Here is a 19,855-nt window from a genome sequence, read left to right as displayed (position 1 = left end):
GCTTTTAACACTCTTTTTTTTTTTTTTTAAAAAGATTTTATTTATTTATTTGACAGAGAGAGATCACAAGTAGACGGAGAGGCAGGCAGAGAGAGAGAGAGAGAGAGAGAGAGGGAAGCAGGCTCCTTGCCGAGCAGAGAGCCCGATGTGGGACTCAATCCCAGGACCCCGAGATCATGACCTGAGCCGAAGGCAGCAGCTTAACCCACTGAGCCACCCAGGCGCCTGGCTTTTAACACTCTTATTAGACCATTAGACATACCTTTACCAAACCTAACGTCAGGTTTGTTCATCACTGGGAGGGGAGGTGTCTGGGGCGTTCCTAAATGAGGCTGCTGGGGTGGGGGGCGGCTTTAGTGACTCCCTCATGCAGTTGAGCCTCAGCGTGCTCTCAGGTCATCGGGTAGAAATATACACAAAGGCATTTCTCCATATTTTCAAACATTTTAATGTTTCAAAACATTGTTTTAAAATTCACTTTTAGGGGCACTGGGTGGCTCAGTGGGTTAAAGCCTCTGCCTTCAGCTCAGGTCACGATCTCAGGGTCCTGGGATTGAGCCCTGCATCGGGCTCTCTGCTCAGCGGGGTGCCTGCTTCCCGTTCTCTCTCTGCCTGCCCCTTTACCTACTTGTGATCTCTGTCTGTCATATAAATAAATAAAAATCTTTAAAAAAAAATTTAAACTTCACTTTTAGGGTCACTTGGGTGGCTCAGTGGATTAAAGCCTCTGCCTTCGGCTCAGGTCACGACCTCAGGGTCCTGGGATTGAGCCCCGCATCGGGCTCTCTGCTCAGCGGGGAGTCTGCTTCCTCCCCCTCTCGGCCTGCTTCTCTGCCTGCTTGTGATCTCTGTCAATAAATAAAATCTTAAAAAAAAAAAAAAATTCTCTTTCATGTTATCCCAGGAGATAGGAAGAGCTTTTTAACATTTTCAAACCCCGACTTTTGAAGTTTTGTATCACTGTTGGGTGTGCATTTGTATCTGTTTCCTAGGACTGCCAACAAAGTACCACAAACTGGGCGGCTGAGAACAGCAGAAATTTTCTGCCTAACAGGTTTAGGAGACCGGAAATCGGAAATCAGGGCGTCCATAGTGATTCCTTCTGGGGGCTCTGAGGGAGAATCTGCTCCCAGCTTTTCACCTAGCTTTTGGGTTTGCTGGTGGGCCTTGGCGTCCTTTGGCTTGGAGCTGTGTGTATCACTCTGGTCTCTGTCATATGGCCACCGCCTTTCTGTGTCTCTGTGTGTTCTCTCCTCTTATAAGGACACCACTGTTTGGATTTAGGCTGCCCCCAATCCAGTATGATCTCGACTCGTTACATCTGTAAATTTGCAAGGTCATGTCCTGAGATTCCAGGATGACATGCATTTTGGGGGATACTCTTCAACCCTGTATGTATTTAAATATGTACAGCTTATCACTAAATATTCAGTGTACTGATTTTCCTATTATATTTATAAAATAGAGAGCAAATTCTGTACGAGTAGTTGTTAGTGTCGTAATTATGTACTGTTTGTTTCCCTCATTTATCATTGAACTTTAAAACACATTTATGGATACGTTAAAATCTTACTCTTACATGAAAAGGCAAGTCCAGAGGAAGAAGTACAGATGGTCAGTATGTGCTCATGAAAATACAGCTAACATCACAGTAATTGAGAAAGTGCAAATGTATTTGTACAAATTCATAGTCTTTATGGGTCAGTCTCAAAACTTAAAATGTTTACATCCTTTGATCTGGTATTACACTTTTAGGAAAGTATCTTAAGGAACTATCCAAATAAGTAGATAAAAATACATGGACAAGGGCATATATCACTGTACATTATTATAATAGGGAATAATTAGAAACAAATGGGTGTTCTTGAGGAACTGGTTAAGTTATGATACATTTGCACTTTTCAAAGTTTATTTTAAAAGTCATTTAAAGTCTTTTTTTTTTTTTTTTTTTAAGAGAGCAAGGAGGAAGGGGGGATAGAGAATCTTAAGCAGGATCCACACTCATTGTAGAGCCTGACGTGGGGTTCCATCTCATGACCCTGAGATTATGACCTGAGCCAAAATCAAGAGTCCGATGCTTAACCCAGGTGCCCCTATTCAAAGTCCTTTAAAAGATTAAGGTATAGATGACTCTATCTGTCTGTGTTTACACAGATGTCTACGACATATTATTTTTTTTAAAGATTTTATTTATTTATTTGACAGACAGAGATCACAAGTAGGCAGAGAGGCAGGCAGAGAAAGAGGAGGAAGCAGGCTCCCCGCTGAGCAGAGAGCCTGATGAGGGGCTCGATCCCAGGACCTTGGGATCATGACCTGAGCCGAAGGCAGAGGCTTAACCCACTGAGCCACCCAGGTGCCCCTATGACATATTACATGTGAAAAGATTGCATAATAGCATATGTTGTATGATTGTATTCATTTAAAAATGTACATTTATAATTATGTTTTTAAAAGAAAAGATTTGAAAAATAAAAATTTCCTTTTTTGCTTTACTTTAAAAATATTTAGGGGCACCTGTGTGGCTCAGTTGGTTAAGTGTCTGCCTTCACCTCAGGTCATGATTCTGGGGTCCTGGGATCAAGCCCCGTGTCGGGCTGTTGCTTAGAGGGGAGCCTGCTTCTCCTCCTTCTCCCTCTCCCTCTGCCTGCTGGTCCCCCTGCTTGTGTCCTCACGCACTCTCTCAGTCAAATAAATAAGATCTTTTTTAAAAAATATATGTATTTATAGTCTGCCTTGTGTGTCTGTTTCAGGAACTGTAGTCATTAGGAGGATTGTTTATAAAGAATTCTTATTAGCTCTGCAAAGGTTTGTGTACTTTTTAGGGGCTTTGCAGATGGATATTTTGTAATTTTAGGGAACCTTTTTAACAAGGTTTGAAGGGTTTTGAGTGAAGCATAAATGGGGCACAGTGGCTTGGAGTATTTGGCAAGTGCTTGATTAAGAACCACATAAACTTTACTGTGGGGGACCTGTCACTGGAGCCGATGTAGTTTTCAGAGTTAAAGAAAATGCCTACGTGTTGTCTTTTTTCAAGTATATACTTGTATGATGACTCGGTTGAGATCCTGCAAGCCCCATTCTGTATAACCTGGAAAAGACATCATTTGCTTGAGAGCAGTTAGGGCTAATCCACAGAAGGACCTTAATGTCCTTGCTATAGAACTTTACATTTAGTAAGAGTTACATTTTCCGCAAATGTTCTCTTAAGTACTTGAGGGATTATTTTAGTGACTTTATTTTGCTGTATTTTTTTTTTTTTCCTCCCAAAGAATGACCGTTTGTTCAGAGGGGAACAACTCACCGAACACAGTCCTAGTTTTGGTTTAATCGCTGCTCATCTGCTGCTTCCTGTTAGCTAGATTAGCTCAGTTTTGAGACCCTTTCAACAGACACAGATGACTCTGTCGTCATCATAAAGAAAGCTGTCATCTTTGTGTTTTCTAGAGCAGAGAGACCTAATGCAGTAGCCACTGAGTTGTTTACTTAGAAATTAAACAGAAGGGTTTGTAGGGCACGATCTTCTTTGACACCATGAGATTTTGAGATCGTCTGTCAGGGGGTAGTTCTTGTCTGTTCTGAGTCTAAAACCAGTGTTTTGGTACAGGCTTTGTAGAAGCATTAATAGCTGAGGGTCTATTAAATCTGGGTAAAATATAGGAACAGTCTGGTGCTAGATTGTGCTAGTTTCTTGAGTGAAATGTTTTTGAAATTCTTAGTCTTTTAGTATGATAAAAGTTGAAACCATTAAAAAAAGGGTGGTTTTTGTTTTTGTTTTTTTTTGGAACAGGTAATACATTGACATGTTTAAAATCCCTAAAAGAATTATAAAGTTTTCAGTGAAAAGTCTCTTCCTTTTCCAGGCTTCCAGAGTTTCTTCAGTATGTGCAAGCAAATATGAATCTACACAGACTAGCATAGTCTGTACACTATTTTACGGTTTTTCACTCCACGTTATAAAGAATTTGTCCCACTTTTTTCCTTGAGATTTTTTAGTTTTATTTTTGTTATAATTTATGATCCAGTTTAGATGCATCTTACTTTCTGAGTGGCTACTCATTTGTCCCAGAAATATTTACTGAATAGTCCAACTCATCCCCCCACCCCCATTGAAATGTCCCCATTATCATGTATTAAGCCACTAATCGATGTGTAATATGGGGATTAATCCCTTTTTAAAATCGGTAAAGGCTGTACTTTGGCGCCATCCTGAGGAGACTGTGGAATTAAGAGTATTTTGATGGAACGTTGGTACTCTCATTTACTTAGGTGGGACAGATTAAAAAACCCCAAAAATTTTCTTAATGTCATGAGCTCTTATAATTGATCAGTTATTTAAGATGGGATGGGAATTGGTAGAGATGAGAAGTACATGTTACTATTTAGAGAGAAATGTCATGCAGATTTTAATTTATGAGGCATAAGTAAAGTCTATGTAGATTACAAAATTAAATTGTAAAAATTAAAGCATGGAAAATTTAATTTTATTAGACCTCTGGAATTGGGGAAGGACTCTTTAAACTTAGGAAGAATAAAAGAAATTGTCAAGGAAAAATGGTATTGGTTTGAATACCTAATATGCATATTTTTAAAAAAGGCAAACAAATTGGAGAAAATATTTCAGTGATTATAGTATACATAAGGATAGAAGATAGCATATTTGTTTATTTTGTGAAGACTGACTATATTCTAATATAATCTGTATCACCTGGTAGGGGAAGAGGAAATCAGTTGATGAACAATATGGTAGAAAGTTTGGTCTAACTAGCAGCAATAGAAATGAAAGCAAATTAAAATTGGGGTGCCTGGGTGGCTCAGGGGGTTAAAGCCTCTGCCTTCGGCTCAGGTCATGATCTCAGGGTCCTGGGATCGAGCCCCGCGTCGGGCTCTCTGCTCAGCAGGGAGCCTGCTTTCTCTCTTTCTCTCTCTCTCTGCCTGCCTCTCTGCCTACTTGTGATCTCTGTCAAATAAATAAATAAAATCTTTAAAAAAAAAAAAAAAGAAATGAAAGCAAATTAAAATAAAGAGCTACCATTAAATTTTAAAATGTACTATTAGGTTGGGACACCTGGGTGGCTCAGTTGGTTAAACGGCTGCCTTCGGCTCAGGTCATGATCCCAGCATCCTGGGATCGAGTCCCACATCGGGCTCCTTGCTCAGCGGGGAGCCTGCTTCTCCCTCTGCCTCTGCCTACCACTCTGTCTGCCTGTGCTCATGCTCGCTCCCTCTCTCTCTCTCTCTTTCTAACAAATAAATAAATAAAATCTTAAAAAAAAAATGTACTATTAGGTATCTAAAAGTGCAAAAAAGTACTACATATGTGAAAGGATACATAGAACTTACATATATAAGATACAAAACCTCATATAATGAACATCAAAATTGGCAAATTTTTTCTGTAATGGACTAGATAGTAAATATTTTAAGTTTTGTGGGCCAATTACTTGTCTTTGCTTTTATAACAATGCATAGACAATGCATATGTGAAGACCTGGTGTGTTTTCAGAAAACTGTATTGAAAGTTACACTGAGCAGGCTGTATTTGGCTCCAGGGCTGTGGTTTGCCAGTCAGCATTCCCAGTGTGCTGCTGTTTTCCTATTCCTGTGTGCTACTTCCCTATCCCATCTCCCTGTCTCCCTGCAGAAATTACCACTATTCTCAATTTGGCTTATTTTGCCCTTGAATTTTTAAAAAAATCATTATTTGTGTTTGAAGCATGTAGTCTGTTGCTAAGTTTCTTTAATTTTTGAATCTTTTTTTTTTTTAAAGATTTTATTTATTTATTTGAGAGAGAGACAGTGAGAGAGAGCATGAGCGAGGAGAAGGTCAGAGAGAGAAGCGGACTCCCCGCGGAGCCGGGAGCCCGATGCGGGACTCGATCCCGGGACTCCAGGATCATGACCTGAGCCGAAGGCAGTCGTCCAACCAACTGAGCCACCCAGGCGTCCCTAATTTTTGAATCTTAATAAAAAATAGTATATGGTTAACTTGTATTTTCATTGAGTGTTTTTTTTTTTTTTAAGATTATTTATTTATTTATTTGACAGACAGAAATCACAAGTAGGCAGAGAGGCAGGCAGAGAGATAGGAGGAAGCAGGCTCCCCGCCGAGCAGAGAGCCCGATGTAGGGCTCGATCCCAGGACTCTGGGATCATGACCTGAGCCAAAGGCAGAGGCTTTAACCCACTGAGCCACCCAGGCGCCCCTTCATTGAGTGTTTTATCTCTCTTTTTTTTTTTTTAAGATTTTATTTATTTATTTGTCAGAGAGAGAGAGGGAGAGAGAGCAAGCACGGGCAGACAGAATGGCAGGCAGAGGCAGAGGGAGAAGCAGGCTCCCCGATGAGCAAGGAGCCCGATGTGGGACTCGATCCCAGGACGCTGGGATCATGACCTGAGCCGAAGGCAGCTGCTTAACCAACTGAGCCACCCAGGCGTCCCTCTCTTTTTTTTTTTTTTAAATTAAAAACTTTTAGGGTGTCTAGTTGGCTCAGTCGGTTAAGCATCTGCCTTCGGGTCGATCGTGATCCCAGGGACCTGGGATCCGGTTTCATGTTGGGCTCGCTCCCTGCTTCAGTGGGGAATCTGCTTCTCTCTCTGCCCTCCTCCCCCTACTCATGCTTTCTCTCTCTATGTCTCATGCTCTCTCTCAAATAAATAAATAAATAAAATCTTTAAAAATTTTATTTATTTAGTTTAGAGTGAGAGGAGGGGCCGAGGGAGAGGGAGAGAGAGAGTCTCAAGCAGATTCTACCCTTTGCGCGGAACCTGACTTGGGGCTCGATCCCACTACCCTGAGACTGTGACTTGAGCCGAAATCGGAGTCGGACACTCAAAGGACTAAACCAGCCAGGTGCCCCTGAGTGTTTTATTTCTGATATTATCTGTGTTACTGCATGTAGTTTTAGTTCATTCACTTTCATTGTAGTATAATTGTGCCTTCTGCGAATATAGCACAGTTTATTCTCAATGGAAACATGAGCTTTTCTAGTTTCTTGCTATTATGAATAGTGCCACAGACATTTTAGTATATGTGCATGTATAGGGGTCCCCCAAGTGTATGTGCTTTAAAAGCAGGATTCCTGGAAGGTAGAGTTAGTATATTTTCACCTTTACTGGCTAATGTCAAGAGTGTGTTCCAGAGTGGTGGCTCCTGTTACGCTGCCTTCCTCAGTGTATGTAGAGATTCCTGTTGACCCGTCTCTTAGGCAATCTTTAGTGTTACCAGATACCTAGCTTTTGCCAAATTAGTGATATAAAACAGTATGTCATTGTGGTCTTGAATTGCATTTCTCTGGTTACTAATGGGATTGAATATCTTTTCATGTATTTATTTACATTCATGCTTCCTTTCCTCTGCAGTTCCTGTTCATGCTTGTTCAGTTTTAAATTGGATTTGTCTTTCTCAGCAATGTATAGACCCTGTGTGTGTACTGTAAGATATGAAACTTTGTTAGTTATATGTTGCACATATCTTTTCCCATTTTGTCTTGTCTTTTTTTTTTTAATGGTGCCTTAGTTTTAATGTGGTTGAATTCATTCACCTTTGATCTTATGTAGTGCTTTTTCCTTTTTTCTTATTTTTTTTCTTAAGATTTTATTTATCTTCCTGACAGATAGAGACAGCTGGAGAGGGAACACAAGCAGGGGCAGTGGGGAGGGAGAAGCAGGCCTCCGGCTGAGCAGGGAGCTTGATGTGGGGCTCGATCCCAGGAACCTGTGACCACTACCAGAGCCGAAGGCAGACGCTTAACGACTGAGCCACCCGGGCACCCCTGTAGTGCTTTTTAAGTCTTGTTTTAGAAAATCCTTTCCTTTCTCCACACATGCACACCTGCACACACACCTTGCTGTCTCTCTCTCTTTCAGGCATTGTCTTTCATATTTGTGTTTAATCCACTGGGAACTAATTTTTGTGTATGTATGAAGTAGAGGTCCATTTTCTATTTTTCTGTCAGATACCAATACTTCGACATCATTTATTGAATACTCTGTCTTCCCATTATTTATAATTTGTTAGGTTTTTAAAAAATGCTTTTCATTGGGGCGCCTGGGTGGCTCAGTTGCTTAAGCATCATCTGCCTTTGGCTCAGGTCATGATCCCAGGGTCCTGGGATTGAGTCCCTCATCGGGTTCCCTGCTCAGCAGGGAGTCTGCTTCCCTCTCTCTCCCTCAGCCTGCTGCTCTGCCTACTTGTGCTCTCTCTCTGTCCAAATAAATAAATAAATAAATAAAATCTTTTATAAAGAGCCAATGCTTTTCATTTGTGCAACTTGCTAAACTCCCATTATTTCTAGTAATTTATATGTGTAGATAGTAGGTACTGTCTATGACACTTAATGAAGAATGGAGTTTTTGCTTTTTTTTTCCACATCACTTTTTTTTTTTTTTAAAGATTTTATTTATTTATTTGACAGAGAAAGATCACAAGCAGGCAGAGAGGCAGGCAGAGAGAGAGGAGGAAGCAGGCTCCCTGCTGAGCAGAGAGCCCGTTGCGGGGCTCGATCCCAGGACCCTGAGATCATGACCTGAGCCGAAGGCAGCGGCTTAACCCACTGAGCCACCCAGGCACCCCTCCACATCACATTTTATATTTTTAAAGTTTGTTGTGGACCTGTAGGAAGATGAGGATCCTAGTGCAATGTTGTATAGAAGCAACAATAGTGGACATCTTTAACTTGCTCCTGATTTTTCCTGCAGAGCAATAAGTGCCTCTTCAGGGAGCTAGAGGCTTACTGACCTGGACAATTCCAGACCCCTTTCGGGTTTCAGCTTAATTTAGGAGTTAATTTTGCCCAAAGTTTAGCCCCCCCCCCCCCCCCCCCCAGCCCGGTCGCAGGGACCGGCCTCAGATAAGCTGCAGCATCACATGAACTTAGTGCGCCGCTCTGGTCCCGTTCCCTCCTGCAACCTCCTCAGCTCCTTGCTGCCCCCTGCACGTCCAGGTCCAGCAACGCAGCGGAACAGATTGTATGCAGGGTCTTGTCAGGGAGAAGGCCTCCTCAGATTCTCCAGTCCGGAGTACTGTCAAGCAGAAGGCCCAAGTCAGTAACGATTTTAAAAACAAGAAAACTCTAATGTGTTGCAACTCTTGGCCGGCTCAGTCAGTAGAGCCTGACACTTGATCTCGGGGTTATGAGTTTGAGTCCCACATTGGGTATAGGGATTGCTCAAAAAAAAAAAAAAAAAAAAAAAAAAAATCTTTAGTGTGTTGAGAGTTATAAACAACCTTCTTATACGTTGGTGGGAGAGGTATAAATTGGTAGTCTTTCACAAAAACGACAGCAATATATAGGCACCATGGAAAGGAAGGGGTATACTTCAAATGTTAATCATCATTATCTGGCTTTATTGATTTTTTAAATTCATTTTGAATGTCTTCCAGGAGTGTACATTGTCATTGTATTATCTAGTAATTGCTTTTAGAGGACCATATATTCCAAGGAAAGAACCTAAGGAAATAAAAGTAACCTGAAGATTTTTCTACAGAGAGTCTTAATTTGTAATTGGAAAAATTTAGAAGCCACTTTGTTTTATTCACTGCTCTGCACCCAACTCTTAGAATAATGTCTGCCGCGAAAAGGTTCTGGAAGACTGTTGAATGAATAAAATTTGAAGTCAGACTTCTCAGTTTTATGTATTAGGGTTACTTTCTTTTCAGCTGATGTTTGAATTAGTTGGGAACCTAAGAAGATTCCTTGTGTTTTGATTCCCTTATGTCTTCAGAGAGGGACCAGCTTGTTCTCACTTTGAGGAAGGAGCTCTCATTAATGGCTCTCCTGAACCCTCAGTGGGTGTTTTATAGAAGTTGCAAAGGAGCTGTCCTCTTTCCTGAGATAGTAGCTTTTTTCTTTCAGGATGGCCCAGAAGATCTTGAGGAAATAATAGAAAATAAATGCCATGATGGCCGCCTGGGTGGCACAGTGGGTTAAAGCCTCTGCCTTTGGCTCAGGTCATGATCCTGCGGTCCTGGGATTGAGCCCCACATCGGGCTCTCTGCTCAGCGGGGAGCCTGCTTCCCTCTCTCTCTCTCTCTGCCTGCCTTTCTGCCTACTTGTGATCTCTGTCAAATAAGTAAAATCTTTAAAAAAAATGCCATGAGGAATAGGTGCTTCTGCTTCTTTTAGCGTAAAAATGAACAACAGAAAAGCAAGTGGATGATGAATAGTGATTTCTCATGGATCCAAGGGGAGCATGAAGGTGTGGTAAAGGGAGAGGACTAGAAGGGTTGATAATTGATTTTTTTGAAGACTGTGTTAGTAAAATTCTTTAAAAAGTGAGATTTCGTGAAATGCTAGGGAGTAGACTACATCCCCCGGAATGAAAACCAGGGGAAGGATATTCTGCATGTTCTGTTGTGGACTAGGCAGCCCTTAATCTCGAGAAGGGAAGGAAGGAGACGGTACAGGTACATTCACACAGAGGTCCATCAGCAGTGTGGTCATGGGCAGAAAGTGTCAGACATGGTTGGGACTCCCTCCCCTCACTTTCTTTCTTTCCTTTTTTTTTTTTTTTAAAGATTTTTATTTGTCAGTGAGAGAGAGTGAACATGAGCTGGGAGAGGGGCAGAGGGAGGATTGGACTCTCCGTTGTGAAGGGAGCCAGATGTCAGGTTCCATCCCGGGACTCTGGGATCATGGCCTGAACCAAAGGCAGACACTTAACTGAATGAGCCAGCTAGGCGCCCCTCCCTCCCCTCACTTTCAACTAGCAAATGTTAAAATAGGTAGACTGAAGATTGCATTTTCTGCCCAGCTTGGTCCAATAAACCTGTTTGGCTTACTTTTTCTTCTTCGTGGTCTTGTGAACAGATATTGCCAGTGAATTCAAAGAGCAGTTACAGGTCTTGATCCCATTTGTGTTAAACCCAGCTAACTTAATGGAAAAGGAGATCAATGGCTCAAAAGTCACCTGTCGGGGGCTCTTGGAGTATTTTAAGGTAAATATGGGTTTTAATTATCAAAATATTTGACTTTTGGTAAAACTGATCTAGGTCATAAACTAACTTGAATTTTACTATTTTAAAGCTTAGGGACAAGTTTCTCATGGGGGAGATGGTGAGAGGCATTTTCAGAGCCTCCAGTGTCCTTCCAGGAGTGGGCCACTGGGTGGCAGTATCGGTCTAAGAACCAAATGGATGTTCTTTGCACTTTCTTAGAGGAGTAATTACTGTGGCTAAAGGAAGATTGTTCCTCAAGGAAGATGGTGTGGACAGGAGGTGGTTAGGAAGTTGCCGTGAGTAGGAGGAGACGGCACCTAGATGTGACATGGCTTCTTCAAGGCGGACGGTCACTGTGCCCACAGGTAGTGGTGAGGCCAGTGTGCATGGGGAATCTGGTGGGACTCCTATAGTCTTGCTAGGCTCGTGCTGCTTGAGAACAGTTTTAGTTAACTAAAAAATGCTAACATGCACTCAAAGGTGTGTTGTGTTTTTGCTAATTCCTGGGTGTTGATCTAGGTCTTTAGGAAAATGCAGTTTGGTCACTTTCTAAACATTAAAGTATCATTAAATGTGACAGAATCACATTTTTCACAGTCGTTTCTATGTTTATATTCTAAGGCATATATTAAAATTTACCAAGGAGAAGATCTGCCTCATCCCAAATCTATGCTTCAGGTAAGCAGTTCTTTGACGTCCTCAATGATACTGTTTGATACTTGTTCACCTACACGCCAGAAGCCACGTCCTTTGAGAGTGTGGTGCCTGGATGGCTCAGGCAGTTAGGCGTCCAACTCTGATTTGGGCTCAGGTCATGATCTCAGGGTCCTGGGACTAAGCCCCGTGTAGAGCTGTGTGCTCAGTGGGGTGGTCTACTTGAGAATTCTGTCTCCCTTTCCCTCTACCGCCCCTCCCTGCCACTTGTGCACGTGCTGTCTCTCTAAAATAAGTAAGACTTAAGAAGGAATACTGTTGCTCTCCTTGCCTGTTTATGCTGAAGTATGTTAATTTTTACCACATTCTTCATGGTGACTGTTCCTGGGTTTTTCTGTTTTGTTTTTTATTACAAGATTTTATTTATTTGACAGAGAGAGAGGGAGGGAGAGAAGCAGGGGAGAGGCAGAGGGAGGGGGGAAGCAGGCTCCCCACTGAGCAGGGAGCCTGACATGGGGCTCGATCCCAGGACTTTGGGATCACAACGGAACCAAAGGCAGATGCTTAATTTACTGCCACCCAGGCATCCTTGCTCCCTGGGTTTTTTGTGTATATTCATGGGGATACAGTTAAAGCAGAACAGCCCCTCACTGGGTCTGGTCTTCCCACCAAATGTACTGTGGAGAGCACTGTTTTATTATACCCAGGTAGAACAGGCCCAGTTATCTTAGACAAATTATTGTCCTGTTACCTGTTGTCTGCTTTAGTAGAACACGTCCTGGCATACCTGTTTACTGCTTACTGGTCAGGTTTTTTATTTTCAGCCACTTTTATTACAATATTTTGCTATTTTCAAGATGTCATTTTGTTAACACAATTTCTGACTTTCATGTGCAGAACATAAGGCCGTTTACTGTCAAATGTTTCTTTAAAAAAAAAATTTCTTTCTTTCTTTCTTTTTTTTTTTTTTTAAAGATTTTATTTGTTTATTTGACAGAGAGAGATCACAAGTAGACGGAGAGGCAGGCAGAGAGAGAGAGAGAGAGAGAGGGAAGCAGGCTCCCTGCCGAGCAGAGAGCCCGATGCGGGACTCGATCCCAGGACCCTGAGATCATGACCTGAGCTGAAGGCAGCGGCTTAACCCACTGAGCCACCCAGGCGCCCAAAATTTTATATATTTCTTTGACAGAGAGACAGCGAGAGAGGGAACACAAGCAGGGGGAGGGGGAGAGGGAGAAACAGGCTTTCCGCTAAGCAAGGAGCCTGATGTGGGGCTCCATCCCAGGACCCTGGGATCATGACTCGAGCCGAAGGCAGACACTTAACTGACTGAGCCACCCCGGCACCCCATGTTTATTTCTTTAGTAGCAAAATATTTTCACAAAGAAAGCTAGAGTTTGAGTCCACATAAAGATAAATTTTTTTCCCTTCTTTTTTGACCCACATCTATTTCTTAACCCACATCTATTTCTTAATGGTATTTCTAGAGGTTAATCGATGATAAAGACTCTATGTATAAGGATGTTTTTTGGCAGAAAAGGAATATTTTATTTCATAAATTGGGAAATGTAGAAACCTAAAAAATGGCAGAAGTATCCTAAAAAAAAGGAAGAATGGGACAGGGTGAGAGGACAGTGGCACTTGACTATTTGTGGAAGAACGTTAAAAGAGGGGATTCCAAGTTTCTGCTTTTCCTTTCTTAAAAGGCCACCGCGGAAGCCAATAATTTAGCAGCCGCAGCGTCCGCCAAAGACATTTATTATAACAACATGGAGGAGGTATGTTGGGCACGTGTCTCATTCTAACATATCGATCACCGGGGCCTGTTCCTGACTTCGGAAGCCCAAACTGATCCTGTTTACTGTATCTGAAGCCAACGAGACAACAAAACTGTGTTCAGGTCCCCCTGGTCATTGGGGTCTTCTAGTTCTTTCCATTGCTAAGCAAGAAGAAAGCAAGCTTTCTTCTGGTGCAGTTAATGTCCCTCTGCTTATTTCCATGTACTTTTCAGAGGAAGTGAACCCAGACTTTACTGGTCTTGGTCATCATTTTAAAGTTAATTTCTCACATCTTAAAATGTTCTGACTTTTTCAGTGTTTTTACTTGTTTCATTGGGCACTTGTTTTCAAAGGGATCTTCAACATGTTATGTCTTTATTCTTTTTAGGTTTGTGGGGGAGAGAAACCTTATTTGTCTCCAGACATTCTAGAGGAGAAGCACTGCGAATTCAAGCAGCTTGCTCTGGATCATTTTAGGAAGACCAAGAAGATGGGTGGGCAGGATTTTAGCTTTCGTTACCAGCAGGAGCTGGAGGAGGAGATCAAGGAGCTCTATGAGAACTTCTGCAAACACAATGCCAGCAAGAATGTCTTCAGCACCTTCCGAACCCCCGCAGTGCTTTTCACGGGCATCGTGATTTTGTACATAGCCTCAGGCCTCACTGGCTTTGTTGGTCTTGAGATTGTGGCCCAGCTGTTCAACTGCGTGGTTGGGCTGCTGTTAATAGCTCTTCTTACTTGGGGCTATATCAGGTACTCTGGTCAGTATCGCGAGCTGGGAGGAGCAATTGATTCTGGCGCAGCGTACGTACTAGAGCAGGTGAGTGGTGCCGCGGACCGGGCTGCAGGGACAGCCACAGATGCTTGTGCCTTTATCGTAGAGTGTTGCCACTTGGAAGAGCTTCACAGTGAAAGAAGGCATGAGAAACTTCCCCTGGCCGGCTTTTGTTTTTTGATAGGCACTACGTTGTCTCATCCTTCTTTAGAATTTCCATATTTATTCCTCATAGTTTGTTTCCATGCCTAAAAACTGCCCTCTGACGCGAGAAAGTTCCGACTTGGACAGACTGTGCTGCTCTTGGGGAGCGTCTAACCACATGCTCTTCAGACACATTTCCTGTGTGATTCTCCCCTCCTCCGAGGTTAATTTGCTTCACTGAAAATCAGGAGCTTGGGAAATTTCTCTGTTTTGAGTTCTGCTAATGGGTGGCATCTCTTTCTCTTTAAATCTTTCACAAAGCCAATGGCCGTTGACATTGACGTGTTTACCAGGTGCACAGATCCTTGAGCCTGATTTCTTTCTCTGAGTACTGCCAACGGATCCGTTAAGCCAGAAACTTTGGAGGAGCCAAGATGCTTCCCACCCAACTAGGATAGCAGAGCAGAGGCTCAGCTAAGTCTCTGCTGCCGCAGGCTCCCCCGACACCTGCATTTTCATTTCCTGATTTTCTGAGAACCTAACCCATGATGTAGACAGCGATTTCTGAAGGTTTCCCTCCGAAGTCTTTCTCTTGGTGCTGGGTTGTCTTATTAACTGACATGTTGAATCAATGGACTCTTGCAGGCTACTTCTCATATGGGGAATTCCACTCAGGCCGCGATGAGGGATGCCGTTGTTGGGAGGCCCCCTGTGGATAAAAAAGCTCAATAGCAACTTGACGAGGGGATCCAGCGAGAACGCCGCCAGCCCTTCCTGATGTCTGGGTTTCTGCCACGCCAGGTCCAAGTGCAGAGGAACGCAGATCTGGGATCACCTGGGAAGAGCTGAAACTCAGCAGTAATAAATTAATAGACAGACCTTTCCCGTGGCTTCAAATTCTTAAACCTACTTCCATTGCTATTGGAAGTGTTTCTTTTCCTTGCTGATATAGATCCACGCCTGTGTCTGTTTTCTTATTACTCTCTGCTTTGTGCACTTTATGGGGGAGAAAGCTAAAGGGAAAAGCTGCAAATGTGGTTTTAAATCCTGTATGTACCACTTAGTGCCTTTTAAGATTGTATCCAGGCTTTTGAGGACACAATAGGGAGGGAATCGAGAATAACCTCATGAAAGATGCTGTTTTGGGGTGAAACCGGTCTGTTCTTTTATACCTTACTATTTTAAAATGTTTACAAAACTTGCAAAAGCTTCAGAACAAAAGACTGAAAATGACGCCATTACACTTTTAAAATCTTATAATGTTAAAGAATCCTGCTTGCCAGAGAGTGTGGAAAAACCACGACCTATTTAAATCCACCATACACTGAAATTTATGGTCTTTTACTGACAGGCTGACAGTTTTGTTGGAACATACTCTTATTTTATTTTTGCCTTCATTCCTCTAGCTTCTTTTTAGAAAAGAGGCAAACATGCCTTGAAGAGCCAGAATGGCTCATAATGAAAAGAGTAAGTGTGATACTTTAAACAAAAAAGCTTGAGTTTAAATGAACTGTGTGACCTCTGATAAGTCACTTGAACTTGTGCCTTGGTCAGAGTCCCTGTTTGCAGGTTTATATACACATATGTATTCTATATATCTCACAGTTGTCATTTAAGAGGTCTTGTTTCAAGAGTTCTACATAAGAACAGAACTTTATTGAGGACTAGAGGAAAGACATTACCAGACATCACTGCCTTCAGTTGTCCTGTTTCATGTGGCCTAGGAGTAAATCAGGTCTTAATCCAAAACATTTACTTGTGTTCTCCTGGCCACTAATCTTTTTAATAATAAAACTAAAATTGTCAGTTTTGTTCAGTGAATCTTCCTTTCTTTAACCTCACTTGACTAGTCTGGTAGCTTTAAAATAGCTTTGGCTTAGTGAGGACTGAAGTCACACCCAAATCTGGACATGGTCTAGAAGTGTCTAAGAAATCTTTTTATTTACCTTGACTGGGTGATAAAGAACATTTTATCTATGAGTTGCCTTTTCCTTTGATTATAATATAATGGTGAATTGTGGGTTTTTAAACTCCATAAAACTTGCCTGTAAGTATTTACATAAACATTCAGGTAGGAGAGCCTTAATTCTTAAGATAATTTTTATTGTGGGAGGGAGACAGAAAGGCTAAGGTGAAACCCAAGTGTAGATTCTACATACGTGAAGAAGTCTGAATGGAAGGCAGAAGAAAGAAGCATGTAATCTCTTTATCAAAGAATTTTCTTCTTACTATTTTGAACACTTCACCACTGAAGTACTTTTATGGGTCTGAATTAATTCCAAGCATTTTATATTTTTTTCATGTCTACATACCATCTTGCCCTGAAGTTCTTGCTAGTTTATTCAATTGCCATTAAATTTTAAGAAAGTTCCAGCTTGTTCTAAAAACCGTTTACTTGCCTATCAGTGATGCTTAGTGTTGACTGTTGAATTAGAAACTTCTCTTTGAAATTGTGCATTTTCAGGTGGCCTCACATCTTTCTGAAGGTTCATAATATTCGCTAAAGGCCTGCAGATGTTGAGGTACTTCACTTTTAATGCATTGTAGAGGCACATTTATAGATTTCAAATGTTGTCTAGAGTGATGCTTTTAATGGTGAGAAAATGATGTGTCTAAAACGTATTTTAATACTAAAGTATTAGAATTTTTAAAGCGAACCAGTATGTGGTAATGTATGACTTTCTTAGGATTTAGTTACTGTTCAAATTCACCATTTCTGTTTCGATCTTAAATAATTTGGTTAATTCCCTGGGGAAGCCTTATTATTTTTGTCTTTATAGGTTAACTTATTCTGGCTCTGGAAAGCATTGGATCAAGTTTTCTCAGTGAAGATCCTTAATGAGTTTTCTTTGGCTTCTTTTCTCTATTTTTACAGTAAATTGGTAGTTTTATATCAACTTTTTCAATAAAAGATGCATTCTCATTGCTGGCTTTGAACAGTCCAGGGAGATTTATAACCAGGTTGAAAAGCATGTCTTGTACCTCTTAACTTCCCTCAGCCTTTAGTTTGTGGGTCAGAGACATTGCTTAGGTGTTCACGGTGCAAATGTTTGCCTGGTGTGTGTAGCTCTGCCACTCCGGACCAGCCTTTTCACAGAAGCATTTATGGTTTGCACGTTTCCAGCAGTTATATGGGGCATTGTCCTATTAACGTATAAAAGGAGGTTTTTAGAATGTCTATAGGAAGTATTCATTTCAGGAAAAAAAATTTTAAAAAATCCAATTAGCTTTTTATAGTAAAAATAATAGAGTCAAAATTTCAATTCTTTAATGAGAAATCTTTCTGGATTGGTTTGTAGATACAGTGGGGGGAAGTGATCATGTGTGATGACCCAGTGTCTTTGGAGCCATACCCTGTTTTAGCGATATACCAAGAGATCTGTTCCGCGGGGGGCTACCTATTAATGCTGTCTTCGTACTTGGTAGAATTGCCTATGAATATCATTTTGCTGTATCCATTCTTTCTCTTGTCTCTTAACATGAGATGAAAGGCTTTAGGTAAATAAACAGACAAACTGCCTCGTTACTGGCTGAGCGTTCCGTTAGCAGGCCATAGCCAGTCTTTTACCTGCCTTATAAAAGTGGTGTCTTGGATAGGGTGAGTTTGGATGGGTCCCTATGTATTATGGATGAGTTACAGATAAGTAGGTTAACCTAAACCCAGGCAAAAGTCATTTAAAAAAAAAAGTTTTTATTTTTTCCTGGAGTTTTCTTTCTTTAAGTAGTTTATATGGAAGTCTTCATTGGACTTTTTTTCCCCCAAAGAAATATTGAAATGTAATTTAGGATGATTTAGGTTGGCTGCCATCCAAGGAAGCCAGCGTGGGCTACATCTTCCTGGCTTACATTTAGATCTGGAAAAATTTTAGTCAAGGAATAGGGCATAATGAAGACAAGCTTCAGTCATGAAAGTACAAACTGTTTGTGTAAGTGGTTTTTTAAGATGACATTAAGAAGCCCATTGTAAGAGCCCATTTACTGCGATGGGTTAGTTTTTCTTACTTACATCGTGTTGTAGTTCTGTTTTGGCTCTCATCTATGTTAGAGTGCCTAAGACGTATTTGGGAGACTTGTTTAAAACCATTCTGATCACTAGGTTTATGTCAGGGATTGCCTCCGTGGGTCTGGATTGTGGCCCTGGAATCATCCCTTTGATAGACAGTGTTGGAGGCAGCTCAGAGACCGGTGAGAGAGCCGAGCGGACAGACAGGTGCTACGTGCGGCTCTAGGTAGGTTCTCTGCTGCCAGCACTATAACCGATGGCTCACTGTGTTCAGAGTCATAGGGGCGATGTCTTTCATCTAGAGAATTAGCTAAGCTTGTTAAAGCTGTTTTTCTAAATTAAGATATCCTAGTGCCTTCTCTGAAAAAATGAATGTACAAGTGTCCTGTTTACTAACAGATGTAATTAGGATTAAAAAAAAAACACTTTTTGAAGGGTGTTTTTTAAAAAGGAAAATTTAGCACTGTGACTTGAACCCCTCATCTTTCGTGCACAGAACACCTTAAGCTAATAAAAATAAAAACAAAAAGGAAGGAGAAAATAACTAAAAATTAGTGACAGAAGTACCCCTTTAACAGGAACTTTCCAAAACAGGTCTAGGAGCAGAAGGATTTCAAAAGAAAATGTTCCTCCTTGGAAGGAATTTTCATGTGCCGGAACTAAAATTTAACTGTAGTGCTCTTTTGACCAAGGAAAGGTTGCATTTGATTCCTGAAGATTCCTAATTTAGACGTCTAAATGCTGCCATGGACTTAATCCTTAAAGGGATCCATATTAATCCTGAGCATCTACAAGTTTTCTTTTTCTTTTCTTTATAAAATGATTCGTTGAAAATTCTTTCTTTCTCCCAGACCCTTGCCTTTGAATGGCTTTAAAATTTAATACCTGTTTTTAAAAGTGCAATGGGATGAGATTATGCTATTAGTTTTAAAAGCATGTTTTCTGTTTCTTAGTTGTAAGGTCATTTAATTGAATAAAGATCATAGCACCAAGTCTTGTGTTTTGTTTTTTTTTTTTTTTTTTGTTTGTTTCTCCGTTCTTTAATACGGGCAGGTCTGTGAAATAGATTTGGGCTTGGCAAAGTGAATAGGATATTTGAGGAGAGGGATAATAACTCCATGTCTTGGGTAGTTAGTGGTAATGTGGTTCGGGTGTGTCACCTTTCTTTGTCCTGTGAAACCATACCGAATGGTGTTGCTAGCTTAGTGCTGGAGAAGGCTGAGGACTTGGAGGTATTGCTTAAAATCAAACACAAATTTTATTTACAGTAACATGGACTTGTGAGGACCCTTGAACTTGCAGCATTTTCATTTGGTTGCCCCATCTGGTTGAATGCTTCCTCTTTGGGAGGGGATGAAGCTCTATCTATCACTGGTGACCTTGGAGCCAGTGGAGAAATTGCACTGGACCTCCCAAATACTGGCTAATTGCTACACATAGCCCATTTGACCCTGCAGAAAGATTTCTGGTATGTTTATAGTTCAAAACACATACTTGGAGGGCACCTGGGTGGCTCAGTGGGTTGAAGCCTCTGCCTTCGGCTCAGGTCATGATCCCAGGGT

The 19,855-nt window shown here is 41.3% G+C and overlaps 1 protein-coding gene across 2 annotated transcripts in view; it reads left to right on the top strand.

Annotated features, from left to right (window-relative positions):
- The window catches only part of ATL3 (atlastin GTPase 3), a 52,978-nt gene extending 35,012 nt beyond the window's left edge, over positions 1 to 17,966 (top strand). For both annotated transcript variants that reach the window (XM_047690375.1, XM_047690374.1), the window contains exons 9-13: positions 10,812 to 10,939; positions 11,561 to 11,617; positions 13,300 to 13,371; positions 13,760 to 14,191; positions 14,936 to 17,966. In XM_047690375.1, the coding sequence (XP_047546331.1) occupies positions 10,812 to 10,939; positions 11,561 to 11,617; positions 13,300 to 13,371; positions 13,760 to 14,191; positions 14,936 to 15,022 (776 nt within the window). In that variant the 3' untranslated portion in view covers positions 15,023 to 17,966. The remainder of the gene's footprint in view (positions 1 to 10,811; positions 10,940 to 11,560; positions 11,618 to 13,299; positions 13,372 to 13,759; positions 14,192 to 14,935) is intronic.
- Positions 17,967 to 19,855: the final 1,889 nt, after the last annotated feature.

Source organism: Lutra lutra, chromosome 10, assembly GCF_902655055.1.
Source record: "Lutra lutra chromosome 10, mLutLut1.2, whole genome shotgun sequence".
In the NCBI taxonomy this organism is placed as follows: domain Eukaryota; kingdom Metazoa; phylum Chordata; class Mammalia; order Carnivora; family Mustelidae; genus Lutra; species Lutra lutra.
This window is presented reverse-complemented; position numbering and strand designations above follow the sequence as displayed.